The sequence below is a fragment of the Microcebus murinus genome, chromosome 14 (assembly GCF_040939455.1).
Source record: "Microcebus murinus isolate Inina chromosome 14, M.murinus_Inina_mat1.0, whole genome shotgun sequence".
In the NCBI taxonomy this organism is placed as follows: Eukaryota; Metazoa; Chordata; class Mammalia; order Primates; family Cheirogaleidae; genus Microcebus; species Microcebus murinus.
Window position 1 is genome coordinate 49,827,903 of NC_134117.1, and position 24,554 is coordinate 49,852,456.

Consider the following 24,554-nt stretch of genomic DNA (forward strand, 5'->3'; position numbering starts at 1 on the left):
GGCCATGGACAGGGTGGGTGTTTTGTTTTGTTTTGTTTTTTCCTCCTGCCCTCACATTTCCAGCAGCCAACAGGCTCGTAAGCTGCTGGAGAGCTTTTCTACCCTCACAAGCCCCAAAACCACTGCCCACAATAAACTGGGAACTTCTTGAAAACAAAGCATCAGGCTGCCAGCTCCCTTGGCGGTCACTCCTCATCACCACAGGCCCAAGCCAAGTTGACAGATGCCATACTGCTTCTGCATCTATTGTGTGTCTTTGTCCTCCCCAGGCAGATTCAGCTCTTCAGTTTTCATGTCATTTGTTTCCACACAGAAATCTCCCAGACTGCAGTGGCCACAGGGGTCACTGGGTCCTAGGGGATCTGTGTGATCCCATAACTTGGACATTCCAGGTAAGGGGACAAACACAACCAAAATGTCAGCTCTCCTCCATTCAAACTCTTTTACTCCCCTTTCATTCCTCCACCCATTACTACTGAGTGGCACAAGTACCCCAAGGGATCATCGAGCAAGAGCCCTCAGTAGCAGTTGCTTCCCCTCTGTTGGCATGTCCACTACATTGAGCCTCCAGCAGAGAGTGTGGCTAACACCTTTCCCTTTAAAGACCTGCAATGGTCCAAGGGGTGCTCAGGCTATGAGATGCCTGCCCACTGGCCCTTCTCAGTGATGTTTGCCCAACTGGGTCTTAGGGCATACCCAAAGCAGAGGGACATCAAACATGTTTGAGTACCCCATAGGCAACTTAGGACCAGCATGTTATTCCCTGGTATGGTTAGGAATTAATTTTTGGGGACCCAGAGACAGACCTGCATGCCAGATCCTGTACCCTCAGAACTTCATCATGTTATTGGGGGACACAGAAGGGAGATTTGTGAACTAATATCAGGAGGCAAGGGAACCTGCATCAGCAGAACTGAAAAGAGAGTGCAATGTGGATCTCAGCCACAACACACTCACAAAGCACAGGAAGGCTGTACCCTTAGCCCAGGATAGGATCCTGGACGGGGAAGCTCCTAGCCCATAGCACCACCATAGGGGAACTGAGCTAGTTTGAACTGAGAAATAGCAGATGATAGTGGGAGACCTTGGAATAAGGGAGAAGAAGAAGAAAGAAACCTGCTCCTGGCAGTCAAACTATGAATCTCAGATGGCCCTTCCTCCACAAGCAGACTTTCTGGCTGGGTGGACCACTTCAGCCCCTCCTTGATGGGTTTCCCCAGAAGCTGGGAGCAGACATTTGACCCCTGCTGAAACAGCTACCTTACCATTTTGTGTAGCCTAAGGGCAAGCTTGCCCAAACTAGCACTGCCCAGCCTCATTCCCCCAGTAGCCTCTGCTGTGGTAGAAAATAAGGACTCACCTGGAAGTTCTAAGGCCCCACCCACCACCTGGGGCATTTGATTGTTTCTCCTGAGGACCCAAGTTGGTCACAGGCCCCAGAAACAACACTGGAGTTTGTTCCATCCAGCAAGTACTACTTAATAACACGAGTCTCAATTTATACAGCTCTCTGTAGCATTTACTGACTCAGTCATACAGGGGGTGATTGATTCTTAACCACAAGCAATGCCTACTGTCTCAGAGATTAAACTGAGCATGTCAATCAAATTCACACAGTTAAGAAGACCATAGGACAGGTGAAAGAGAAAGGATTTCAAAGAACTCATTCCTCCCTCATCAAAGAGAGACAGGAAATCTGCCCACATACATAGTTCACCACTGCTATAGCTTATAAACTAGCAACTGAGAAAACCACCTAACTAAGGATATCTATAACCAAGGCATCCATCCAGAACCTAGATTGCCATCAAAGCACCCAAAAGCGAAGCCAAAGATTTTTACCCAACATATGCCACAGACACTCCTTAGGGAACCCGATCCAAACAAAAGAAAATCCAAAAATAAGAACTAACAGCTGTGCCAGATGAGAAGAATCAGCAAAAGAACACCAGAAGTATGAAAAATCAGACTGAAAGGACACCCCCAAAATGGAACACCAGCTTTGCAGCAATGGATACCAACCAAAATGAAAATATTGAAATGATAGGTAAAGAATTTCAAATATGGATTGTATGGAAGGCTCAATAAAGTCCAAGAGAAAATGAAAAGCAATGCCAAAAATACTAGAAAATTAATTCAGGAAATGAAGGTAAAATTCACTAAAGAGATCAACATATTAAAAACCAAAAACCAGATACAACTTGTGGAAATAAAAAAAATCATCTAAGGAAATACCAAACACATTGTTGCTTACCTGACTGCTCCAGCAGAGCACAGCGTATCTCAAATGGGAGTGACATTAAGCCCACTTGAGCACTTCATGGGCAACTCAGGACCAGTATTCTCCTGAGCACAGTCAGGGATCAAACTTGGGTGACTACAGGATAGGCCCACATGTCAGATACCATACAACCAGGGCTTGATCATGTTGCTTGGGGGCACACAGGGGAGATCTGTGAACTAATCTTGGGAGACAAGGGAGCCCACATAGGCAGAACTGAAAGGAGAGTTCAGTGTATGTATGAGCCACAGTATACTAACAAGGCACCCTTCACTCCACAGGAAAACCACATTTTCAGTCCAGGGTGGGATCCCGGGCAGGAAGCTCTCAGCCTGTGGTGCCATTGCTGGTGAACTCAGCTAGTTTGGGCTCCTGCCTGTGGCCAGACATTGGATGGAAACCTTAGGGTAATGGGGGAGTGAAAAGAGCAAAACCCACTCATGAAAGCCAGTTTGTGAATACCAGTTGCACCCTCCTCCACAAGCAGACATTCTTGCTTGGTGGGGCCATTTCAGCCCCTCCATGGTGGCTTTTCCCAGCAGCCTGGGAGCTGACCCCTGTTTTCTGCCAAGACAGTGCTTGTGTCCACCTTCATGAAGGCTGAAGGCAGACTTGCACAACCTAGGCCAACCCTGCCTCATTCCTTCAGCTACCTCTTCTGTCATGGAGAATAAAGAGTCCCCTGGGAGCTCCAGGGCTCTACCGTGTGGGCCATTTGTATCTTCTCCTGATGGACAGAACCCAGTCACATGTCCCAGAAAACAACATTGCAGCTGGCTCTTTTCTGCAAGCACCACTTACTGGCAGGGAGAATAACTTGCACAGCTCATTACAGAATTTACTGATTCAATCACACAGGGCATGGCTGACTCTTACACACAAGTACCATGCACTGTCTCAGAAATTAAATTGGCCATCCTAATATCATTCACAGTGTTAAGAAGACCAAAGGGCTGGGGAAAGAGAAAGAATTTCAAAGACTTCCATCTTCCCTTGTCAGCAAGAGATAGGTAATCTGCCCACTCACATAGTACACCACCACTACAGCATACAAATAACTTGAAAATGAGAAAACCATCACACTAAGGACATCCATAACCAAGGTATCCCCATCCAGAACCTAGACACCTATCATAGTCCCCACAAGCAAAGCCAAAGTTCCTCACGCAACATATGCAATCAACACACCTTTAAGAATAGGGGAAGGAGCCCCATCTAAACAAAAGAAAATCTGAAACAAGAAGGGACTGCTGCTCCAGATGAGAAGGAAACAACACAAGAACCCCCAAAGCATGAAAAATCACAGTGAAATGACACCCCCAAAGGAGCATACCAGCTCTCTAGCAATGGATCCCAACCAAAATGAAAATAATGAAATAACAGAGAAAGATTGTAAGGAAGGATTGTAAGGAAGCTCAATGAAAACCAAGAAAAAATGAAAAACCAACTCAAAGAAACCACAAAAACAATTCAGGAAATGAATGAAAATTTACTAAAGAGATAGATATATTAAGAAAAAAACAAATAGGATTTCTAGAAAAGAAAATTTTATTTAGGGAAAAACAACACATTGGAAAGTTTTAAGAGTAGACTATACCAAGCAGAAAATAGAATTTCAGAGCTTGAAGACAACTCTTTGGAATTAACCCAGCCAGTCAAAAATAAAGAACAAAGAATCAAGGGAAACAACAAAGTCTAGGAGAAATATGAGATTCCATAAAACAGCCAAATATAAGAATCATAGGCATCCCTGAGGATGAAGGAGAAAAAGCACAAGGTATGAAAAATCTATATGAAGGAATAATTGAGAAAAACTTCCCTGGTCTTGCTAGAGATTTACATACCCTGATGCAAAAAGCTCAATGAACACCTGGGAGAGTCATTGGATAAAGGGAATCACCAAACATATAGTCATCTGACTGGCCAAAGTCAACATAAAGAAGGAACTCCTATGAGCCATGAGAAAAAAAAAAAAAATCAAGGAAAGTACAAAGGAAAACTCATTAGGCTAACAGCAGACTGCTCAACAGAAACCTTACAAGCCAGAAAGTCTCCTTAAACAGACAAGAATTTTGTATCCTACTAGATAAGTTTCATAAATTGAGAAGATATAAAGTATTTCTAAGACAAACACTAAGAGAATCTATCACTACCTGACCCACCATACAGGAGATGCTCAAAGTGCATTATATATGCAACAGCACAATAGAAATCAACCATTGTACAAACACTCAAAATTTATAGCTTGCAACACTTATAGAACAATAGCACATGAGAGAACATGAAACAATGAAGTATTATCCAACAAGCTGAACAGAACACCATCCCACATATCAATACTAATACTCAATGTCAATTATCTAAATGTCCCATTTAAAAGACATAGACTGGCTGAATCAATGAGAAAACACAATCCAAATATTCACCATCTCCAAGAAACACTTTTCAATCACAAGGACTCACACAGACTCAACTGGGAAAAAAAAAAACAAAACAGAGTATAAAAAAATACTCCATGCAAATGTAAAGCAAAAGAAAACAGGTGTAGTCATTCTCAAATCAGATAAAACAGACTTCAAATTAACCATGATAAAAAAAGACAAAGATGGCCATAACATAATGATAAAGAAAGCAATACAACAAGACATAACAATACTAAATATATATGCACCTAACATAGGTGCTCCAAGATTCATGAAGCAAATTCTTCTAGATCTAATCAAAGAAGTAAACAGTAGCATCTAAACATCTAAATAGCCAGGGACTTCAGTAGTCCACTGACAGAACTGGATAGATTATCGAAGCAGAAAATGGATAAAGAAACATCTCATTTAAATAGGACTGTAGAACGAATAGGCCTAACAGACATTTACAGAACATTCTACCCAAAAACTACTGAATATACATTCTTCTCATCAGCACATGGGATATTTTCCAAGATTGATCATATTTTAGGCCACAAAACAAGTCTCGTCAAATTAAAAAAATCAAAATCATATCATGTACCATCTCAGACAGCAGTGGCATAAAACTAGAAATGAATTCCAAGAGAAAAACTCAATTCTATACAAAATCATGGAAATTAAACAACATGCTGCTGAATGATCCTTGGGTCAATGATGAAATTAAGATGGAAATCAAAGCATTCCTCATAGTGAATGACAAAGAGACACGAGCTTGCAAAATCTGTGGGATACAGAAAAGCAGCCCTAACAAGAAAGTTCATAGCCTTAAATGACTACATCAGAAAGATCACAAATTAACAACTTAATGTCACAGGTCAAGGAACTAGAAAAAGAACCACCAAACCTCAAGCAGCAGAAGAAAAGAAATAACAAAGCTCAAAGCAGAACTAAATGAAATGGAAATCAAAAAAAGAAAATAAAGGATCAATGAAACAAGATGTTGGTTCTTTGAAAAAGTAAACAAAATTGATAGACTGCTAGCCAGGTTAACCAGAAATAGAAGAGAAAGGAGTCAAATTACTTCAATCAGAAATAAAAGGGAGATACTACAACTGATACCACAGAAATACAAAATTTCATCTATGAATACTATGAAAGCCTCTACATAACAAACTGGAAAATCTATAGGAAATGGATAAATTTGTGGAAACACACAACCTTCCAAGCCTGAATCAGGAAGAAATAGCAACTATGAACAAACCAATTAAAAAAAGCAGCCACACTGAAACAGTAATACAAAAATCTCCCAACAACAACAAAAAAAGCCCTAGACCAAACAGATTCACAGCTGAATTCTACCAGATCTACAAAGAAGAACTGATACCTATCCTACAAAATATATTCCATAACATCAAGAAGGAGGAAGTCATCCCTAACCCATTCCATGAAGCCAATATCACCCTGATAGCAAAGCCAGGAAAAAACACAACAAAAGAAGAAAAGTACAGACTAATATCCTTTATGAACATAGAAGCAAAAATCCTCAACAAAATATTAGCAAACTAAATCCAACAGCACATAAAAACCATAATCCACCATGATCAAGTGGGTTTCATCACAGGGATGCAAGAATTCTTTAACGTACATAAATCAATAAATGTGTTTCACAACATAAAAAGAAACAAAAACAACCATGTAATCATCCCAAAAGATGCAGATAAAACATTCAATAAAATTCAACAATCTTTTATGCTAAAAACCCTCAACAAACTAGACATACAAGAAATATATCCCCAAATTATAAAAACCATATATGACAAACCCATAGCCAACATCATACTGAATGGGGAAAGTTGACAGCATTCCCTTTAAGAACTGGAACAAGACAAGGGTGCCAACTGTCACCACTTCTATTCAAGATAGTGTTGTAAGTCCTAGCCAGAAAAATCAGGTATAGGAAGGAAATAAATGGAATCCAAATTGAGAAAGAGGAACTCAAACTGTTCCTCTTTGTTGATGGAATAATCTTATGTCTAAAAAACTCTAAGGACTCCACCAAAATAATCCTTGAATTGATAAATAAATTCAGCAAAATCTCAGGTTACAAAGTCAATGTACACAAAATAGTAGCATTTCTATATGCTAATAACCGTCAAGCAGAGAGACAAATCAAGGACCTGGTACCATTCATAATAGCTAAAAAGAAAATAAAGTACCTAGGAAAATACTTAACAAAGGAGATTAAAGACCTCTACAAGGAGAATTACAAAACACTGATGAAAGAAATTGTAGATGACACAAACAAATGGAAAAACATCCCCTTCTCAAGTATTGGTAGAATCAGTAATATTAAAATGTCCATACTGCCCAAAGTGATTTACAGATTCAATGTAATCTGCATCAAAATACCAGTATAATTTTTCTCAGATCTAGAAAAATAATCCTAAACTTTATTTGGAACCAAAATAAGTCCAGACAGCCAAAGCAATCTTAATTTAAAAGAACAAATCTAGATACATTACATTATCTGACTTCAACTTATACTAAAAGGCTATGTTAACCAAAGCAGTGTAGTACTGATATAAAAGGAGAGATGTAGACCAACTGAACAGAACAGAGAATACAGAAGTAAAACCATCTTTCTACAACCAACTGATAGTCAACAAAACAGACAGCATACACTGGGGAAAGGAAACCCTATTCAGTAAATGGTGCTGGGAAAACTGGATAGTCACATGCAGAAAAATGAAACAGGATCTGCACCTTTCACCTCTCACAAAAAACCAACAGAATGGATAATAAACTTAAAATTAAGGCATGAAACTAAAAGAATTCTGGAAGAAAATGTTGGAAAAACTCTTTAGACATCAGCCTAGTCAAAGAATTCATGGCTAAGACTCCAAAGGCAAATATATTAACAACAAAAATTAAAAAATGGACTTAATTAAATTAAAAAGCTTCTGCAAAACAAAGGAAATAATCAACAGAGTGAATAGACAACATACAGAATTGGAGAAAATATTCACAAACTATACATCCAACAAGGGACTGATATTCATAATCTACAAAAATCTCAAGCAAATCAGCAAGAAAACAAACAACCCCATCAAAAGTGGGCAAATGACATGATCAGAAGTTTTTTGAAAGAAGACAGACAAATGACTAACAAACATATGAATAAATGCTCAACATCATTAACCATCAGGGAAATGTAAATTAAAACTACAATAAGATATCACCTTACCCCTATCAGAATGGTCATTATTAAAAGGTCAAAAAGCAATAGTTGCTGGCATGGATGCAGAGAGAAAGGAACTCTTATACACTGTTGATGGGACTGCAAATTTGTATGAATTGTATGAAAAACAGTATGGAGATTCCTCAAAGAAATATTAGTAAATATAACCCTACCATTCGATGCAGCCATTCTACTACTGGGTATCTACCCAAAGGAAATGAAGTCATTTAATCAAAAAGATACCTGCATCCAAATGTTTATTGAAGCATAATTCACAATTACAAAGATGTGTAATCAACCTAAGTGCCCCTCAACTCATGAGTGGATAAAGAAAATGTGATATATATATATATATATATATATATATATATATATATATATATATATAAAATGGAGTACTTTTCAGTGAAAAAAAAGGAATGAAATAATGTCATTTGCAACAACATGGAATGAACTGGAGACCATTATCCTAAGTGAAGTATCTCAGGAATGGAAAACCAAACAACATATGCCCTCAATAATAAGTCGGAGCTAATAGATAGGTGTTCACAAGCACAGAGTGATATAAAGGACATGAGAATCCAAGAAGGGGAGAGTGTGGAAAAGTTGGCGTGGGATAAAAATTTACTTACTGGGTAAAATGAACATTATTCTGGTAATAGGTACACCAAAAGCCCAGACTTAAGCATTATATAAAATAATCTTATAACAAAAACGTGTGTACCCTGCTAGCTAATATTTAGAAATTTTAAAAAATGGATCAAGAAGCTAAGTGTAAGAGTTAAAAATATAAAACTTGTAGATGAAAATATAGGAGTAAATCTTTATGATCTTGGATTGGGCAACAAGTTATAAAAATAAAAGAGATAAATTGCACTTCATCAAAATGTCAAACCTTTGTCCTTCAGAGGATACCATCAAGAAAGTGAAAAGACAACCCACAGCATACGAGAAAAATGTTGCAAATCATATATCTGATAAGTGACTTATATCTAGAATATATAAAAATGGGCAAAAGATCTAACAAATCTAAATAGATATTACTCAAAAAAAGATATATAAATGAACTATAGGTACATGAAAATATGTTCAACATCATAAGCCATCAGAGAAATAGAGAACAAAGCCACAAGATACTACTTTACAACCTCTAGGATGGCTATAATCTAAGGCAAATAACAATAAGTGTTGGCATATAGATCCCCGAAGCCCTCATGCATTGCAGATGGAAATGTAAATGAAACAGCCTGAAACCACTGGAAAGAGTTTGGCAGTTTCTCATACTATTAAATACAGAGTTATTAAATGATCCAGCAATTCTATTCCTCGGTACGTAACTAAGATAAATGAAACATATGTTTACATGAAAACTGATATATAAATGTTTATCAGAATTATTGATCATAGTCAAAATGTGGAAATAGCTCAGATGTTAATCAACTTATAAATGGAGAATTAAAATGTGGTATATGTATGGAACAGAATTGGCTGTAAGAAAGAATGAAGTATAAATACATGCTGCATGTGTATGAACCTTGAAAATGTTATGCTAAGTGACAAAACCAGTCATGAAGACCATGTATTGTATAGTGCCATTCATATGTATTGTTCAGAATTAGGAAAATCTATAGAGACAGAAAGTAGATTAGTGGTTGTCTAGTTTGGGAGAGATGAAAATGTTTTAAAATTGATTGTGGTGATGGTTGCAGGACTCTATGAACACAATAAAAACCAATGAATTATATACCTTAAATGGGTAAATCCCATCGTATGTGAATTATATCTCATTAATGTGTCAAAAAGATATATTCAATATCATTAGTAATTAAGGAAATGCAAATTAAAAGTATAATGAGATAATACTACATAGATATTAAAATGGCAGGAAAATAAACCAAAATATTGGCTGGGCACGGCGGCTCATGCCTGTAATCCTAGCACTCTGGGAGGCCAAGGTGGGAGGATTGCCTTAGCTCAGGAGTTCAAGACCAACCTGAGCAAGAGTGAGACTTCATCTCTACTAAAAATAGTAAAAATTAGCCGGGTGTGGTGGTGTGCACCTGTAGTCTCAGCTACTCAGGAGGCTGAAGCAGGAAAATGGCGTGAGCCCAGGAGTTTGAGGGTGCTGTGAGCTAGGTTTATGCCACCACATTCTAGCCCAGGCAACAGAGTGAGACTCTGTCTTAAGGTAGATATAAAAGAAGAAGAAAACAAAAAATGGACAATATCAAGTACTACCAAAGATGTAGAGCAACTAGAATTCTCATGCATTATTAGTAGGAATGCAAAATAGAGACCAATTTGTACAAGTTTGGCAGTTTCTTATAAAGTTAAACATATATGTGCTATATTATTCAGCAAATCCATTCCTGGGTATCTGTCAGATAAACAAATATTTATTTACAAACAGAAATCTATACTCTTGTTTCTCAGTCTAAATGTGACATTCCTTCTGTATCTAAAATTTCCCTTTTCCCCATTTCCTTTTCCCTCATTCAACATTTAATCCCCAAATTTTCTTCAGTTCATTGTTTAGAAGCCAGTTCCTCAAAACTGAAATGTTTTTATCCTAAACTCACTCAATCTCTATGGATGTTCCCATAGGACTCAGTAGTTCATTTATCATATCACTTATTATGAACATATGCAATTGCCATTTAATTATATTTATTTCCTCCCAATAGAAGATCCAAGGGGGCAGGGTCTATATTTCCTGTCTGTGATTGAATGCCCAGCACCCAGCACAGCTTTCGTTTTTTAAAATATATTTATTTGAGGAATAGATGACCTTTTGCAAACATAATATGAAATCTAAATATCATGGTGCTAGCAAAGGAAAATTAAAAGTAACCTTAGATATTCTCCTTTGACACAACGAGTAATAATTTGACTACACCAATATAGCTAGAGTAAAAAAATGGGAGAAAGATGTTAGAGTGAAAAAAAAGAGGGAGAGAGAAAGGGAGAGAGAGAATTTGTAGTATATAGTTATTAGTCTGATCCAAAGCACAAAATTCAAACTCAAGGGTATTCCATGTTTCCTTTAGGAACTCCAGGCATAAATTCACAAAAACCACAGAGTGATTTAGAAAACCTGCCTCTTTATGCTGCTTATGCTTTAGACAAAAGGATCAATGGAATGGAGAGAAAAGTTGTTTTTGTTTTTTAGTGATGGGAGCATTTCTTCAAAAGCATCAAATCTAACACTTCCATTTTACAAAAAAAAAAAAAAAAATCCTAGCATAATTACTTTTCTCATGAAAGAGATTTTATGAGTATGCACAATTACAGATTTAACAAGGCATAACATACATATGAACTATTCTTTGGCAAAATCCCTTTCCTCTCTACTGACCCCTACCCTCATATTGTTTGAGCAGCAGAAGGGATATGGGGAAACAGCTGATCTACTCTGTGCTCCTAACCCTCTTCAATTCACCTCTGAATTCAAGGTAGATTACTACAGAAGAGAAAACTGGGAGGGACCTACTTCCCCAAACCAAGTTTCCCATCTGTATTTCACCACATAACTGCAATACCTGATTCTCACCAACATGACATCCTGCATATCTCTGACAAAAATCCATCTTATTGAGCCTTGTCTTTTAAAACTTGACCCTAGAGTAAAAATTGCAAAACTAGTGGTCCTTGACATTATGTACTGGCACAAGTGATGGGATTATGTTTTATGCTTTTTAATTTTCCTTTAAATTGATTTAGCTGTCTTCACTTAAACAGGTTTTTACATTAAAATCTATATTTCTGGGCTCTTTTAAGAAATTGGAATGTCTGACAACAGTAGGCCTGCATTCATGCACAGCAATAATTGGGGCCAAGTTGAGGCCAACCAGTCCATTATTGACTGGTTGTGGACAGGGTGTATATTCTTCATCACAGGCCCACCCTACTGAGACCTTTCTTACACTAGTTACTTCTTTGTCCCCTTACAGTAGACATTTGAATTTTTTGTTTCTACCTTAGGGATGCTTTGCACACAAAGCTGAATGGGGACTGAGTGAAGAGGCACCTCTAAATGTGTTTGAGGTTAGGAAGAACACTGCTAACAAAATGCCCTTCAATTCTTCACTTCTCTTAGAAAATCAACGGGTTTTTGTGAATTAAGCAAGGAAGCTAAATAGTATACATAGGACTCATTAAAAGGCAAAATATATTCCAAGTTTCAAACAATCAACTTACAAATGGACTACTTGTTCTTCCTACTTGGAAGATGATGCCTGGTTTTATTTACTTATATCTTATATCCTGACCTAATCGCTAAGCAACTGCTAAGCAGTTACCTAAGAGTTAGAAAGAATGACTGTATGAAGAAGGATTTTACAGGCATAAGTGTGTGCTTTCTGGCTTTCTGCTTCTCTAATTAGGGAAGGCAGAATAAGAAAAAGTTCAATCCACTGCTAGAACTTTGCAACTAGTCTCACTTAATAATAGGACTTTTGTCTAAAAGCATTCAGAAAGGTTTCTCCTCTCTTCATTCAATGAATTAAACGTATAAAACTTGGGCTCACTTTCTATTTCTAGGTTTATTGTGCTAACTTTATCTGTTTAATCTCTGGCATTGATAGAACTGAGTTGACACCTACTCTTCCATTTATTAGCTGAGTGATCTTAGGTGAGTTACTTCATTTCTCCCAGCCAGGGCTGCCTTATCAGCAAAATGGTAACAATAGTATTTATTTCAATCATTGTAAGCATTAATATAATGAAGTCATAAGTATAAAGTTCTTTGCATGATACTAGTATAGATGACTAAATGTTTTATTTATTTTCCTTTATTTTTTTCCTTATTTTTTCTCTTATTATTTTTTAAAAAGTTATTTTGTCCTATAGAAACCATAAAATAACCATTCCTCCAATATGTCTAGTTAGGTAGCCTCCTGCATTCACCATCAACTTACCTACACATACAAAACAAATACAAGAACTCTCTTGTATGGTTCTTAGAACCTTGAATGCCAGGAATGGAGAATAATATTTTAATCCCCCATCTTCCTTTTATAGATAATAAAATTGAATTCCAGAGAGATTTAGTGATTTGATAAAGTCATTTAAGCAGGGGAGTAGAACTCATTTGTTTTAAAACAGAAAAGAAAAATGAAACCAGATCTTAAATAGTAGGGCTCTATATACATAAGCACTATAGAGCACATTATAGAGACTCATTGTACTATTTTTTAACTGACTGGAATAGGAGAGTGAATTAATTAAAAGAAATAGTTCAGCCCCAACTTGCATGATCAGGCTGGTGATTAAAACAAAGTTTGGTTTCTAGACCTGGGATTATTCATCAGCTAATTGTCATTTAGCATGTTTACTTGTTAATTCTTGGCCAAATACCACCATGGAGAGTAATACTGGGAAGTTTCCCAGTTTAGTGAAATTTTGCACACCAATAAATTGTATGTCAAACTTTGGGTACATGATTTCTGCAGGGGATTTTGTACATGCCAACTTTTAGCCCCTTAATGTTGCTGAAAACCACGTTTATCTGAATTTGGAAGTTGGATATAAGAGTCCAACAACTACAGTACATTTGAAAATTACCTCATCAAGTGAAATATTCAAAGGAAAATCTCATTGTTTGTCAGGGTATATGCAGATTCAAGTGGATCTCTTTCCAGAAGAGAGTGATTGATTGATCGATTGATTGATTTAGGAGAGATAGGGTCTCCCTATGTTGCCCAGGCTGATTTCAAACTGGCCTGAAGTGATCCTCCTGCCTCAGTCTCCTAAAGTGCTGGGATTATAGGTGTGAACCACCACGCTGGGCTTCAAATAAGATTTTTGGAAAAAAATAATGAGAGGAAAGGAAGGACTAATGTTCACCGAACTATGATGTCTACATCATGTAGCATTTGATACTTTAATGTGTGATACCACTGAATCCTATTATCCTCATGTTATAGTGAAATGTCTCCTTGAAAGAACAGATACAAGAGATATTAAGTGACTTTTCCAGGAATAGCTAGCCAGGATTCAAATCCAAGTCTTTCTCCATCTTTCATGTTTTACTCAATAAACCATGTTGCTAACCGTCTTTGAATATTTTTGATAGAATTAAAAGACATTCTTCTTTATTTGTTTATTCACTAATTTGTTCAACATTTATTGAATGAGGCATTTACTATATGTCAGACTAGGGGGGAAAAAATCAAATGCTCTAGACAGTATTTCCAGGATCCAGTACAGTATATGGTGCACGATAGGCACCAAAGACATATTTACTAAATGAATGAATACACTCCTGCTCTCAACTTGCTCATCATTTATCTATAACTGCATTGTCTAATACATAGCCACCAGTAATGTGGCTATTGAGCACTTGAAATGTAACCAGTCTAGATTAGAATGGGCTTTAAGTGTAAAATGTATCCCAGATTTCTAAGACTTAGTGTAAAAAAGAGGTAAAATATTTCCTTAATGGCTTTCATATTGATTACATGTTAAAATGATAATATTTTGAGAATATTGAACTAAATGAAACATTAAAATTAGTTTTATCTGTTTAATTTTTTGAAATGTTTTAGGGCGATACTAGAAAAAGTAAAGCTATATATATATATATATATATATATATATATATATACTTTTCTTCTGTTTCTATTGGTCAGCCTTGAGATCTAGTGCCATTAAGTCCTGGGCACTTGCTTTTCTGTTCCAATTTCATTATTAAAACTAGTTTTATTCTCTCTCTTTGATGTATGATTTAAGTTAGGTTTTAAATGCAGTTCATTTAAAATGCCAATCTGTTTTTGAGATTATAATCAATTATTGAGGTTTGGAAATTTTTCCAAATATCCAGATGAAAAACAGTCCATACACAGATTCTCCTAAAATATGACTTCCTTTGAGAACCTTCGCTGGTGGGAATCTACTGGAGTGATCTATTTGGAGCGAGCTCTCCAAATCCATTACTCACAATTTTATAAGATGAACTCTACTCTCTTCAGCTTGGCAATAAAATATTCAAGGTTGTTCATCAACTGCCTCTATCTTGTTCCTGCGAACTTAGCTATCTAGACTTCATTTCTAATGTATCCCTAGGACACAGGAATGAGCATTGTACCTTTATTCATGCTGTAATCTCCATTTGGAGTTCTAGTTTTTCAGCCTAGTTTTCAAGATTCAACTTATTGCTTACTTCAGTCTGAATTCCTAAACTACTGTAATCCCATATAGTTTTCTCCCTTCTCTGAATTGCAAAACACTAACATTGTATTTGAAAATATCTATACTTGATTATGGAAAGTCTCTGACTTTTCTATTAATGATTCACTACCATTTTCCTATATTCCAAAGATCATATGTGGAAAATTTATAAAGAAATATCTCAAACTTGGAAAGGAACTCACTGTGCATTCAGGTTAGGCTTTTAAGGATCATGTTTAGCCACGTTTTTTTTTAACAGAAAAAGGGTTAAGAAAGTGAGCAGTTTATAACCTAAGGTGCCAGCAGTCACACCAATGTGCTTTGTTCTACATAAGCAAAAGCATTCCTGACTTAGCTATAGAATCTCTTCCCCACCGAAAAAGGAGGGCTGCCAAGATGCTCACTTAGAACAGTTGTTGGTTTGTGTATAGTGTAAGTATGGATTTGTTCTTTTTCTTTTTTCTTTTTCTTTTTCCTTTTTGAGGGAAAGGAGGAGGAGGAATGGGATGGGAATCTAAAAGCTGTATTTATTTATAATCAAACATATCCTTATTTCATAACAGATGACCAATTAAAGCAATGTGTGAAACTTGAACAGCATTCTGTCAAAAAGCAAAGAAATTAGTAAAGCCAATAGCAATCAGCGTTTCTTACAAACAGCAAGAGTCCCCTCTAAAGCCTTCTCTCTTGGCACTGGGGCTTTGCTAAATCTGGCTTGCCATTTTGCAAGTGGGAACAATCAGCTTTGTAGGTTGTAGGGAAGTATTATAATTAAATGTCCACCCACTTTTTCCTTTTTGATGAAAGGCTTCCATGAGACTTACTAAAATAAGGTGCATCAAGATAGATGAATTTTTGATGAGTAAGTCAAAGCACCAATGAAGCTGGCTTTTCACATAGAGAAATTTCTCTAATTCATAGAAAATTTTCAGGCCTAAATCATTAAAACTTTCATATTTAATAATAATATGGTAAAATTCATGGGGTAAACTGGAGATTGCACTGTTTTAGTTGGTAGCAATTGTAGTATTCAGCATAAACTGACTTCGTGAGAACAAATTGTAACATGATTAAAAAATAAGAGTAAAATTTTTGAAAACTAATTTTAGAGAAATATTAAATAATATCCATTATCATAACAATAGTCATTGTAGTAATAAATAATGCATTTATTGAATGTAATGCCATTCTTCTGAATAATAGTTATATTACCACACTAAAATGACAAAATATATCTCTGATGTAGCAAAGTGCTTTAAAGATGTTATTGAAACGTCACAAACTCCTTCTGAGACTGAAGCAGGATGTATAATGCCTGCTTTTGATAATTAAAAGCAATGGCATTTACTAATAACACTGTGAAGAACTATTTCAAAATACCCATATGCAGTATAGTAGGAAGGTACTGTGCTTAATAACTGGGCTCAGACATGTACCTCAAGTCCAATTACTAGAATCCCCAAAGTCAACTTTTTAGAGACAAAAAGAATTGAGTTGGTGTTATAAATGTTTTCCTTCATTCAGTATGGATTTATTGAGCACTAGCTGCATAGCCTTTGCTATCAGAAGAGATGCAAAGCAATAAAAGGCAAAATCCTTACTCTCTAAAATTACTGAATATTTTTATTTTTAAGATAAAATTCGTATTTTAACTTCCTGTTTAATAGATATTATTGGTGGAAGCCAGTAGAGTTAATGGTGTCCTAAGTCACCATCAGGGTGAGATCAAAGTAGTGGGAAGCATAATTCAATGAGCACATTTGTCATTAATTACTAATCATTATATTAAGATGACTTTTAAAAAGGCAACCTCTTGACTCTTTACTTTCATTCCCCACTATGGCTCTGTGGATCCAACAAAGTAACTTGGATGCTCAAAGTAGGAAAAGCTTTGCATAGTAGTTACTCAGTTCAGCATATCAGGGATAAAATTAACCACAAAGGTTCCCTAGTTACTAGCACTACTCAGGGTTTTATAACCATCATTTCACCCATGATCATTTTATACCAATGCACAATAATATAGCAGGAAACCTCAGATGTTACTCCGCCAGAGTATAGGCATTTCAGACCCAATTTATAGGCCTCTCTGCTCCTCATGCTCATTTCTTTTCTCCAATTCCCCAAATCCTTTGTGTTTTCTAATTATTACTCACAGAATTAACACCTCATTCTTTTTATTTCATGTTTAGTTCCACTTTTTACTATCTTTTTGTAAAGTTACAAGTTAACCATTATTTTAAAAGTTCCCTTAACAGCGTGGAGTTTTTCTTCAAAGATCTGATAGGAACCCTTTAAAAATGGACTTTTTTTTCCCATTTAAGTCTTCAACAAGTTCACTGATTTTAGATTTCTCAGACAAACACGGTTGAGGTATCAAAACCTAGACATGTTGAAAATAGCTTTTTCTTGAAGCCATTTAGAATCTAAGACTTTCTACTCTGCTATGTCAAATTACCCAGCTTGAGGATAAGATGGGTATGTGTGTATGTCTGCAGAGGGAAATAGTAGGGAGGTGGGGAGTGGGGGATTAGTAAACAATCTATACAAGGTTACAAGGAGAACTCATATTGTCCTCTGAAACTGATATATTTAAGTTATCTTATTTCCCAGGACTCTGTCACAGACACTTCTGTCTCAATGTTTGTAGTAAATTAATGACGATTTTTCTCTGTTGCTTTGGTTAGACAGCTCCTTTAAAAAAAAAGATTTTCCTGAAAGATAAATACAGTACTCAATACTCTTTTCTTTCTTCCTCTCTCTCTTTCTTGCTCTCTATATAGGGGAAAGAAAAAAACCTACTATGCAAGCAGTATACTTAAAAGCCATTTTGATTTTCTCCTGTTTCTATATCTCTTTGGAAACTAGATGTCTCTCAATTGAAAAAAAATATATATCTGTTGGATCATAGAATTTAAGAAACTGGGAATGATCTTGTCTAAACTTCATTTCACAGATAAAGCCCTGAGAAGTATAGTGACCACAAATACTTTGCTGTTCCTTTCATTAAGAAGTGGAATCACACTGCTCCCCTCTCCTTGTATCTGGGGAGGCTCTATAATTGCTTTGACCAATAGCATTTTGCCAATCTCTGGGCTCAAGCCTTAAGAAAATGGCAGCTTCTCCTTTCTGTTTCTTGCTTGCTTTTGAAACTTCTGACTTCCGTCTGAACAGCTATGCTGTGAGGAGCTGAAGCTACATGGAAAGACCAGGTATCTGTGCTCTAGTCAACAGCCACAGCTAAGCCCCCAGCTGACAGTTAGCATGCACTTCCAGTCACATGAATGTGCCAAGTAGTATGTTCATCCTAGGCAAACCTCCAGCAGGCCATATCCTCAGCCAATATTTGACAACAATCACATGAGAAATCTTAGGCAAAAATTGCTCACCTCTGCTTAGTCATCTGGTAGATTAGTGAGAGTCAACAAGTAATTGTCTTAATCCACTAAGTCTGAGGATGCGTTGTTACATAGTAAAAGCCCACTGGAACTGAAAGTGACTTAGACCATCGGTTCCCAACCTTTTTGGCACCAGGGACGGGTTTGTTTCACGGAAGACAATTTTTCCATAGCAGGTGGTTGGTAGTGTGTGTGTGGGAGGGGGGAGAGGCAGAGCTCTGTGGCCCGGTCCCTAACATGACACAGACTGGTACCAGTCTGTGGACCAGGGTTTGGGAACTGCATACTCAGACCGAAGCTTCTAAGTAAAGCAAAGTGAGAACCAGAACTCAGATATCACTCTAAACCTTTCATAATGTCATTATAAAGGGAATACACAAAGTTAAATAAGACCCATTCTCAGTCTCCCAGTAGTTCATAATTCTAAAAGCCTTTATTCTTTCAACATTCACATGGAATGCAGAGTTTTCAAAATCCTTAAACATTGAAAGCAAATTCTTAGAGCTCTCTCTACATAATAGTAAATCATCATTTGGTCATATATTAAGGTAACATTCCTAAGTGTTCCTTGAGGGTAGCACCTTAGTAACATGTCATGAAAGAAAGGTAAACTGAATTGGGAAAGCTCTAGCTTAAATTAAATTAAAGAGGTCTCTTTACTTCAGGATTTTTGAAGAATGTAAAATCTCCAAGGAGAGCCAAAATAGGACTTTTTTCCCAAAATTGTTTGACCAAAGCACCCTTCTTCACAGAAACACTAAAGTGAGAAATAGAAATAAAGATGTAATTTAATTAGCAGAATTAAATTTTATTTTCAGAGGATTTGATTTAAAAAGCTGTTTTCATAATTTGGTGTGCCTTCACTTTACAGAACCCATTTTTCATAAAAATTTTATGACTGTCAGGGACTATGCTTAGTTTTTGACTTTTACAACCTGTCCCCATTGCTCTGCCCTCTGACTTTTAACATTGTCTTGTGGGTAGAGTTAATACATATTGGAGAAATGGGTACATGAAGGAATACATAAAACTAGATACAGAATAAATAATTGAATTAACTAATTAAAAATAGCAATCCTGGAAATCAGCTTTGACTCTAAGTAGCTTGGTTTGGGTTTTGTACCTTTATTTGCATATAAATTTAATTGGGATTATAACACTTGCTCGGTTCACAGAATTCTTGGGAACTTCAAAGGAGATTTCTTTTTTTTTTCAAAGGAGATTTCGAAGTTGAAGATGGGGCAGTTTTAGGGCTAAAATAATCTTAGTAATCATGTGTTCCTCTACTCCTTTCATCTTCTAGTTGTGGAGATTAGAATCCAGAAGGAGAGTTTATAGTACATATGCTAGCTACATAGGAAACCTCCTTCCTAGTGGGTCCACATTAAAGATGCTAGGAAAGCTTTTTTTTAGTAGATGTTATATCAAATTCTGTGATTCTAATTCACAAGGTGATTATTTTTCACTCACAAGTTGTACAAGCATTTGGGCCACCAAAGCATATTTCACCACAGAATTCATGGCTGGTATAGGAAGGTGTGGTAGTCAAAAAACTTAATAACCAGGATGGCATGGGCACTAGCAATAAGGATTGACAGCAGTCATAAACAACTGGTGTAGCCATACTAATGAGTGCCAGCTGAGTATCAGTTCAGGTACATGGTTGTGGCCAATCACATTTCCTCCTTCTTGCCCCTGGTTCCTGTCCTTGTGAGTACTGTCATCTTATGTGTGGTAGAAATTCTTTCATTCAGGCTCTCTCTTATACTATAGCTGTGTTATTGATGTCCATAATACAGAAGGTTGCCTTCTTTCTCTCCTGGGAATCTCTCAGTACTTTATGGAGATTCAGCAATATGCCACCCTGCTCCTCAAATCACGGGTATACCATGTCATTAGTGTCCCAACAAAGTGAATTATAGTTTTATCCTCTCCTTTTGCCACTACTGGGACATGAGCCAATCCATTTCCCCTACTTAATTATTTATAGATCTCTCTACTTTTATACATTCTTATTCTATAGTCACGTTACATAGTTGAATATGATTTGAAAGACTAGAGGAGTAATAACAGCCATGAAAAGATGGCAGAGAAAAAATAAAATAGCATGAGATCAAGTATCTGATACTTTTAAGTTTGAATGGGAAGAAAATATTTGTAAAGATAAAACAAAGTATCAGCAGTTAGCCAGTTCTTTTGTGTAGCTCTGATAAAATATGTACTTTTTAACAACCCAATACTGCACATAGTCTTATAGCTCTTTCTAAGTAAATTGCTTCTTTTCCAAGCCAGTGTGGGTTGGTTTATATACTATTTGACATATACGTCTTCTTATTACCTTGACTCAACTCGGCTACATTGGTAATATGTTATCAAAAGTTCTTATTTGAGTACAGATCAACCCTAAATGGGGAATGGAAGCTTCATTCTCACAGATTTAAAGTAGTTACAGTTCTAGCATGCTTACCTCTACTAGCCTGCTGGTGTGTTCATGAAATATCGCAGCATATTCTTTTATTTCCTTTTCCCGGCCATTCTTAGCGGCCTCAATGAGAACCAAAAGTGGGACTGTCGTATCCAAGAAAGAGTCTGACACATGATCTATAATAGCCTTGCGGAGCTGAGAAGAAATAAAAAATTCAGGGTTTTTTTTACTCAGGAAATAGTTCATATTATTTCCTATTCTTACAATGTTGATGGTCACAAAATTCATTTAATAGATTTTATGCATGATCTCTAAAATCATTATATTTAAGACTATATCTTAATGTACCTTAAGAAACTAAAACAAACAAAAAAATCTGGGAAAAAAAATCATCCACCAATAGTTCCCTTGCTCTCAAAAGTAACTATTTTTTCTTAAAAATTATACTTAACCCAGAAGTCACATTAAAATGCTAATACTCTTTTTTTCAAAGAAATTGTACTACTAGAATGTTTATGCATGTGTACAAATAACATTGTACATCTTGTATTTTCATAATTAGAAATTATAAAATGTTTTCTACCTTGTTAAAGAAACTGATGATACATTTTGATTAGCTAAATTGTAGACTTCATGGTAATTAAACTAAGTTAGATCACTGATTATGCCAGTTGATAACAGATTAATAGAGCAAGAAGAATAATAAATGAGTTTGATGTCCAATTTTCCCCATTTGCCTTAATTGTTCTTGCCCTCACACCTTAAATTATTAAACAACTATAACATTCTCCAACAATTAGTTTTTTTAAATTAGATTACATGTAAGCTTATAAATGATAATCAGGCAATTACTCTATTCAGATATTTTCTGAGATTTAAAATTGTATTGGAAAATTAATTCATTTATTTATATAATATTGAGACTTTATGTATCACAATCTCTTGAAATGTTTCATTAACAATGTCAATGAATATGAATGGGCCCAAGGATTTGGGGTCAACCCTCTCATTTAGTTTAATAACCTTTATACAATAAAACAAAAAGATACATAGCTATCAGACAGGAAAATGGAATTTGCCTTCTGTGAAAATTATATTTTAGTTTTTTTTTAATCCAATAGACACTTAGCCTAATTTTAGATTATGTGAGAATGAGTAGTAATACATTTTCATGGGTCTCAATGATAGAGCTGCTTTAAAAAAGTACAGTTTACCTATAATAATCATAGAATTATACATCCATAATAATTATTGGTTTCAAGGAGAAAAATACCTCTGCCCTAGATGGGAAAGCTTGCTCAAAAGAGCTATGAAATTTTTTGGCTACTAACAATCTCACAAAGGCTATAGAAAGATCCCCAAGGAAGGATTCTGCTTAGCATGTAGAAAAGTGAATCATTAATGGCATTTAATTAATATATACTGAGCACTTATTAGGACAGAGTGTAGAATGCTAAAGGGATTACAAGCCAAGGGAAAGACCTTAAATGAATTAAGGAAGATTATTAAGTGAATGAATAATTTGTTTGCTGTCTATAGGAAGTGGACTAGGGAAGTTAGGTAGGAGTTCACAAGTTAGGATTTGAACTGGGAACTACAGGTTGTGTAAGTTTCAGATACATAGGAGAAAAGTAGGACTCTCTCAGAGGATGGACACTTTTCAATGACCACCCCTGCCTTCTAGCTTTTTCTTCTTTCATTTGCAATTGGGATATGCAGAAGGAGAGCTGAGAGGAGATCTGCACTAGAGATATACCATTAAGAGCCAGCACATGAGAGGAAAAGCCAGGTGAGGGAGGTGGATGGGACCATACAGAGAAAGACACACAGTGAGGAGATAAAAAAAAAAAATCTTAGGAAACATTACCATTTGTGGGAGTCATGTAGATGAGAGTAGGCCCTAAGAAGCAACTGAGATAATGGCCAAGAAACAAAGAGTACAAATGACCAACAAGTATACAAACTTTCAAATAAATCTGTGTGTCAATACTCTCCAAATGTAGTTATCCTACCAAACATAATTATAATAGTCACATCATGGAACTGTTGAATCTTCTCTTCTGTTTTTGATTTCATTCAATGTGACAAATATTTCTGAACACTATTTCCTCACTTTTCTACCAAAAGCAAAACATTGTAAGGTACATCCAGATAAAAATGCATGGTCCCTTATAAGCTAGTGGAGAAGTGAAAGTCATTAAGTATTACAATATAGGAAAACCAGGAGACTGACAACAAAAATACATATATTTCAAGAAGAGAATAGGCTTCAGAGTCAAATTTTAAAGAGAAGTTTAAAAAAAATAGACTTGTGACTTGTCCATTGTGTTGACTACTAATAGTTTATTGATGAACTTAGTAAGAACAGTTCTAGCAGAAAAGTGTCAGTAAGAGTCCTATTGCTATGGTTTGAAAAGTGAATGGGAGACAAGGAGGTGAAGACAATGAGTATGAACTCCTGTTTCTAGTCATTTGATTGTGACATGAAAAAGCAAGACTTGCTATTCACTACCTTTAGACACATGTTTAAAGAGGGATGATTTTTCACATAAAAGACTTCGATGTAAGTTCCCATCTTGAACTATATCCAAAAACTATTGCCTTCTTGTGCTTTTCAAAAAATATATATTGACTTAAGGATGAGAGATGAAAAACACTGTAGCACATTGTGCCAATCTTTGTAATCTTTTTGTCTCAGGACAGAAGAAATTGGCCAGAAATTAGTGACTTGTGTTAGACTGAATGATAGCACATAGTCAGAGGTAGGGAGATATCTTTCTCATTGAAATCATCTTAACCCATGTAAATAACAAACAGCATAATTACATCAATTGACCTACAATTTCCTCACTAGTCTTTGTCTAACTTGCCAATTCCTGATTATCTATGATTATGGACCATGTTGTAGGCTTTTGGTAGGCAGCATCTCATCCCCTAGACCTATCTCTAATTTCAGCTGTTGTTGTGGGGAACAATTCTGTGCCCTCTGGAGCTATCCCATGCCTCTTGCATGCATTCCATTCTTATTTTTGTTATTCTGTCTCAAGGGTTGTTCCAAGTCTCTGTGAGGTTCTCAGCCTAAACACAAACACAGCCTGGAAGTTCTGGAGAGTCCCCACCACTGGGAACAACCCTTGACCAATGGGAATGGGAGCTACTGAATAACATTCCCAGCTTCTATCCAATGGTCAGATAATTTTGGGAGACATTCTGTTCATTCTCAGGGGTCCTTAAGCTCCTGTTGTCTACAGCAGCAACCTCAACAGCATATCGTGTCCTCTTTCCCTGTCTCACTTTTTTTCTCTCACACTTGTTTCTAGGAATCCTCTCCCAAATAAACTACCTGTACTAAGGCCCCAGTCTTAGACTTTGCTTTCAGGAAAATGCAACTAAAACAGGCATCTTTGTCTGGTGTTAATGTTTGGTCATTAAGATTCAGACTCCAAACTCATAAACTACTCATTATTGATTATACTCTGCTACTTCTGCTCTGTACACCACTGGGTTTGGTTCTGTCATGCCCTGAATTATGCTGAATGTGAAAGAGGAATTATTATGAGATAGGATTAGAAATGCAGATAGGGACAAGATGTGGAAGGACTAGAATGTTGTGCTAAGCAATTTTCTTTACATGTTCTGA

General features: G+C 36.3%; 1 protein-coding gene across 2 annotated transcripts in view; it reads right to left on the reverse strand.

Moving 5' to 3' along the window:
• Nucleotides 1-24,554, reverse strand: part of CTNNA3 (catenin alpha 3) — a 1,492,617-nt gene that overhangs the window by 714,067 nt on the left and 753,996 nt on the right. For both annotated transcript variants that reach the window (XM_012762717.2, XM_012762715.2), the window contains exon 9: nt 20,957-21,109. In XM_012762717.2, the coding sequence (XP_012618171.2) occupies nt 20,957-21,109 (153 nt within the window). The remainder of the gene's footprint in view (nt 1-20,956; nt 21,110-24,554) is intronic.